Source organism: Cebus imitator, unplaced genomic scaffold (assembly GCF_001604975.1).
Source record: "Cebus imitator isolate Cc_AM_T3 unplaced genomic scaffold, Cebus_imitator-1.0 Scaffold260, whole genome shotgun sequence".
Taxonomy (NCBI): domain Eukaryota; kingdom Metazoa; phylum Chordata; class Mammalia; order Primates; family Cebidae; genus Cebus; species Cebus imitator.
This window is the reverse complement of record NW_016107575.1, coordinates 1740545-1746617: the sequence shown is the minus strand read 5'-3', so window position 1 is coordinate 1746617 and position 6073 is coordinate 1740545. Positions and strand designations below refer to the sequence as shown.

Below are 6073 nucleotides of genomic sequence, written 5' to 3'. Positions count from 1 at the left end.
TAAAAATATAAAAGTTAGCCAGGCGTGGTGGTGGGGGCCTGTAGTCCCAGCTACTCTGGAGGCTTAGGGGAATTGCTTGAAACCAGGAGGCAGAAATTGCAGTGAGCTGAGATCGCACCATGCACTCCAGCCTGGGTGACAGAATGAGACTCCGTCTCAAAAGAAAAAAAAAGAGAGAGATGGGATCTCACTATGTTGCCCAGGCTGGTCTCAAACTCCTGACCTCAAGTGATCTTGCCACCTCAGCCTCCTGAGTAGGTGAAGGCGTGCATGACCATGCCCAGCTTCAACATGCATTTAAATAATATTTGGCCCAGCCTGGTGTCTCAAACCTATAATCCCAGCACCTCCAGAGGCTGAGGCAGGAGGATCACTTGAGCCCAGGGGTTAAAGACCAGCCTGGAACAACATGGTGAGACCCTGGTCTCTACAAAACACTTGTAACATTGGCTGGGCGCGATGGCTCAAGCCTGTAATCCCAGCACTTTGGGAGGCTGAGGCCAGTGGATCACCTGAGGTCAGGAATTCGAGACCAGCCTGGCCAACATGACAAAACCCTGTCTCCACTAAAAATACGAAAAAGCTGGGCATGGTGGCACGTACCTGTAGTCCCAGTTACTCGAGGGACTGAGGCAGGAGAATCGCTTAAACCTGGGAGTCAGAGGTCGCAGTGACCCAAGATCATACCATTGCCCTCCAGCCTGGGAGACAAAGTGGAACTCCATCTAAAAAATATATAAATAAATAAAATTTTTTAAAAATTTAAAAATAGCCAGGCACGGTGGCTCAACACCTGTAATCTAAGCACTTTGGGGGAACGGGGCGGGCAGATCACCAGAGGTTGGTAGTTCAAGACCAGCCTGATCAACATGGAGAAACCCTGTCTCTACTAAAAATACAAAATTTACCAGGCATGGTGGCACATCCCTGTAATCCCAGCTACTCAGGAGGCTGAGGCAGGAAAATCGCTTGAACTCGGGAGGCAGAGGTTACAGTGAGCCGAGATCACACCATTGCACTCCACCCTGGACAACAAGAGCAAAATTCCATCTCAAAAAAATACATATATACATAAAATAATTACCCAGGCTTGCTGGTGTGCACCTGTAGTCCCAGTAGCTACTCAGGAGGCTGGGGCAGGAGGATTGCTTAAGCCTGGGAGGTCAAGGCTGCAGTGAGTTGAGATCATGCCACTGTATTTCAGCCAGAGTGATAGAGTGAAACCCTTTCCTGAAGAAAAAAAAGGAGAGAAAAAGAGCGGGAAAAAAAAAACGTGTGTGTGTGTGTGTGTGTGTGTGTGTGTGTGTGCGCGCGCGCATGCGCATATCTTAAATGGACTGAAAGGAAAACTCACTAAAACATTAATGCTTGTTGTCTTGGGGAGGGAGACTGAAAGGAGACAGATTATGAATGATTTTAAATTGTTTTAGTACATTCATATATTTTGATAATCATCAGTTAGTTCCATTAGCAGAGGAAGTAAGTAACACACATGTATTTTCTTTTTTTTTTTTTTTTTCTGAGAGTCTCGCCCTGTCACCCAGGCTGGAATACAGTGGCACAATCTTGGCTCACTGCAATCTCCAACTCCCAGGTTCAAGCTATTTTCCTGCCTCAGCCTGGGACTACAGGCGCGCGCCACCATGCCCAGCTAATGTTTTATATCTTGGTAGTAGAGACAGGGTTTCACCATGTTGGCCAGGCTGAACTTGAACTCCTAACCTCGTGATCTGCCAACATCAGCCTCCCAAAGTGCTGGGATTACAGGCATGAGCCACCGCGCCTGGCCCACACACATCTATTTTCTTTTTATCATTTGCTAGAGAGGTCTAACTTTTTCTTATTTATTTATTTATTTATTTGAGACGGAGTCTTGCCCTGTTGCCCAGGCTGGAGTGCAGTGGCACAATCTAGGCTCACTGCAACCTCCGCCTCCTGGGTTCAAGCAATTCTTTTGCCTCAGCCTCCTAAGTAGCTGGGATTACAGGCATGCGCCACCACACCCAGCTAAATTTGTATTTTTAGTAGAGACAGGGTTGTACCATGTTGGTCAGGTGGGTGTTGAACTCCTGACCTCAGGTGATCCGCCCGCGTCAGCCTTCCAAACTGCTGGTATTACAGGTGTGAGCCACCGCACCTGGCCCAAGAGGCCTAACTTCTATCAGATCTTGCAAGAAGTAACTAAAGTAATTACAGAAAACTTCTCTGGGCATTCTGATGGATTACTTCTAAATGTTGCCACGTTGCTAAAAAGTTTAGTAGCATTAATGCTGGTTTGTGTTTTGTTTGTTTGTTTTTTGAGATGGAGTTTTGCTCTTGTTGCCCAAGCTGCCATGCAATGGAGCAATCTTGGCTCACTGCAACCTCAGCTCACTTCAGCCTCCACCTGTCAGATTCAAGTGATTCTCCTGCCTCAGCCTCCCAAGTAGCTGGGATTATAAGCATGCGCCACCACGCCCAGCTAATTTTGTGTGTGTGTGTGTGTGTGTGTATTTTTGTATTTTTAGTAGAGACGGGGTTTGATCCCAAGCCAGCCTTGGGTCACGCAGGCCGTCTGCCCTGGCTAGAATCCCCTGGTTAGCACTGGCTACCCTACAGGATGGGGAAGTGGAAATTATGTATTGAATATCCTCTCAGTGCCAAGCCCTTTCACAGGGTAATTGTACTGCATTTTAGCTTCACAACAAGGTACAGAGATTGATTGGTTGTCCATTTTACAAGTCGGGAAAATGAGCCTCCCCGTTGCTTGTAAAAAGTAGGCTCAACCTGGTGAAGTGGCTCACGCCTGTAATCCCAGCACTTTGGGAGGCCAAGGCGTGCGGATCAGTTGAGGTCAGGAGTCTGAGACTAGCCTGGCTAACATGGTGAAACCCCGTCTCTACTAAAAATACAAGAAAATTAGCCAGGTGTGATGGCACGTGCCTGTAGTTCCAGCTACTCGAGGGCTTGAGGCAGGAGAATTGCCTGAACCTGGGAGGTGGAGGTTGCAGTGAGCCAAGATCGCGCCATTGCAGTCCAGCCTAGACTACAAGAGTAAAACTTTTGTCTCCAAATAAAAAAAAAAAAAAAATGAGGCCAGGCAAAGTGGCTTATGCCTGTAATCCCAGCACTTTGGGAGGCCAAGCTGGGCAGATAACCTGAGGTTAGGAGTTTGAGACCAGCCTGGCCAACATGGTGAAACCCCATCTCTACTAAAAATACAAAAAAATTCGCCCGATGTGGTGGTATGCACCTGTAGTTCCAGCTACTCGGGAGGTTAAGGCAGAATTGCCTGAACCTGGGAGGCGGAGGTTGCAGTGAACCAAGATCACGCCATTGTACTCCAGCCTAGGCTACAAGAGCGAAACTCCATCTCAAAAAAAAAAAAAAAAAAAAAAGTAGGCTCAAGATTCAAACCTCAGACCTCTGGCTCTCAGTTGTATTCCTTCCATGAAACTGGGGACTGAGCCAGGCCTGCACTGCCAATGTGACCTGCGGCCTGGACACAGCCACCATCCACAAGCCCACCTGCTGCTTTTGCTTTCCAGATGGATGATGAGGACTCCATCCTGCCCCGGAAGCTTCAGGTGGCCCTGGAACGCATTCTGGAACAGAGGAACGAGCTGGCCTGTGAGCAGGATGAAGGGCCCCTGGAAGGCAGGCACGGTAAGTGTTCAGCCACCTCCCGTGTGTCCCTCCCTTCTACTCTCAGGGTCTGGGAACAAATGGGCAGTGCCCTCCCTTCCTCTTGGTCCTGGGCCAAGTAGGAACATGGGTGAGGGAGACATAAGGAGAGAAACCCTGGCCTCATTTTCTTTGTCTGGATTTAATTCTCACTATGAATTGTGGGAAAGATTTTCCCACCTCCCCATTTTGGCCCTAAAGTACCTGTTTAACAGGGGTGTGTGGAAATTATCTGGGCATGGTGGCACATGCCTGTGGTCCCAGCTACTCGGGAGGCTGAGGCAGGAGGATCCCTTGAGCTCAGGAGGTTGAGGCTGCCATGAGCCACACCACTGCACTCCAGCCTGGGCAACAGAGTAAGACCCCATCTCAAAAAAATCAAAAATTAAAAACTGTGGCTAGGCGTGGTGGCTCATGCCTATAATCCTAGCACACTGGGGGGCCAAGGCAAGTGGATCACCTGAAGTCAGGAGTTCAAGACCAGCCTGGCCAACATGGTGAAACCAGGTGTCTACTGAAAATATAAAAATTAGTTGGAAGTAGTGACAAATGCCTGTAATCCTAGCTACTTGGGAGGCTGAGGCAGGAGAATTGCTTGATCCCAGGAGGAAGAGGTTGCAGTGGGTTAAGATCATACCACTGCACTCCAGCCTGCATGACAGAGCAAGACTCCATCTCAAAAAATATATAAAAGTCCAGGTGCAGTGACTCACGCCTGTAATCCCAGTACTTTGGGAGGCCGAGGTGGGCGGATCACTTGAGGTCAAGAGTTCGAGACCAGCCTGGCCAACATGGTGGAATGCCATCTCTACTAAAAATACAAAAATTAGTTGGGTGTTCTGGGCCCTGTGGCTCACGCCTGTAATCCCAGCTCTTAGAGAGGCAGAGGCAGGAGGATAGCTTGAGCCCAGGAGTTCGAGTCCTACGTGGGCAATATAGTGAGACCCCCATTCTCCACAAAAATGAAAAAAATAAAAAGACAAAAATTAGCTGGGTGTGATGGTACACACGAATAATTGCAGCTATTTGGGAGGCTGAGGCAGAGGAATTGCTTGACCCAGGAGACAGAGGTTGCAGTGAGCCAGGATTGTCTCAGCCTGGGTGACAGAGTAAGACTCCATCTAAAAAATAAATAAATAAATAACTTTTTAAAAAATTTAAACTTAGGCCAGGCGAGGTGGCTCATGCCTATAATCCTAGCACTTTGGGAGGCTGGGGGCAGATCACAAGGTCAGGAGATCGAGACCATCCTGGCAAACATGGTGAAATCCCATCTCTACTAAAAATACAAAAAAATTAGCTGGGCATGGTGGCGCACACCTGTAGTCCCAGCTACTCAGAAGGCTGAGGCAGGAGAATTGCCCGAACCCAGGAGGCGGAGATTGCGGTGAGCCGAGATCATGCCACTGCACTGCCATCTGGAAGACAGTGCGAGACTCCATCTCAAAAAAAAAAACAAAAAGTTTTTTAATTGAAAAAATTTAGTGGAGGCTGGGCGTGGTGGGAGGCCAAGGCAGGAGGATCACCTGAGGTGGAGAGTTCCAGACCAGCCTGGCCAACATGAAGAAACCCCGTCTCTAAAAAATTAAGTGGGGAAAGAAATGTCTTAGTAACCTAAGGTAACCTTCCTCCTGGATAATCACAGTTTCCATCGAGGGAACTGGCAGTTAGTTACTGTATTTTGATTACTAATTGGCTTGTCTTAAGGGCTGTGGCCCGGCCTGTCAGTCCTCACCGTTCCTAGCCCTTCCTCCCCTTACTCAGGTCCAGAGTCCAGCCCCTTGAATGAGGTAGTGTCTGAAGCCTTTGTCCGCTTCTTCGTGGAGATTGTGGGACACTACTCCTTGTTCCTGACATTGGGCGAGCGCGAGGAGAGAACCCTGCAGCGGGATGCCTTCCGCAAAGCTGTCTCCTCCAAGAGTCTCCGCCGCTTCCTAGAGGTCTTCATGGAGACTCAGATGTTCCGAGGCTTCATCCAGGAGCGGGAGCTGCGCCGGCAGGATGCCAAAGGTTAGGGGTGTCTTCTCTGTTGGCGCTGAGTCAGCTAGAGGTGCCCATATTCCAGGTGGCTGATGAGCAGGGAGAAAGATCACAGGGCAAGGGCACAGACAGGACAGTGTCCCCATCCCCCTGGAGAGCTTGCAGGCATGCCCTGACTGAGCTGGTGGAAAGGCCTCCTCCCCTGCCTTCTCTGTTCCCTCTGCTGGCCTCTCCCAGAACCACACTCCAGTGTCTATCGCAAGGTCTCCTTCTATCAAATTCTTTCCAAATTGGTGAAATTCTCAGGCTGGGTGTAGTGGGTGACTCACACCTGTAATCCCAGCACTTTGGGAGGCCGAGGCATGCAGATCACTGAGGTCAGGAGTTTGAGACCAGCTTGGACAACGTGGCGCAACCCCTTATCTACAAA

The 6073-nt window shown here is 49.2% G+C and overlaps 1 protein-coding gene across 1 annotated transcript in view; it reads left to right on the top strand.

Moving 5' to 3' along the window:
- Positions 1 to 6073, top strand: part of DENND2A (DENN domain containing 2A) — a 116135-nt gene that overhangs the window by 106054 nt on the left and 4008 nt on the right. Inside the window, 2 exon segments of the mRNA XM_037728272.1 lie at positions 3471 to 3645; positions 5428 to 5673. Coding sequence (XP_037584200.1) covers positions 3471 to 3645; positions 5428 to 5673 — 421 coding nt within the window.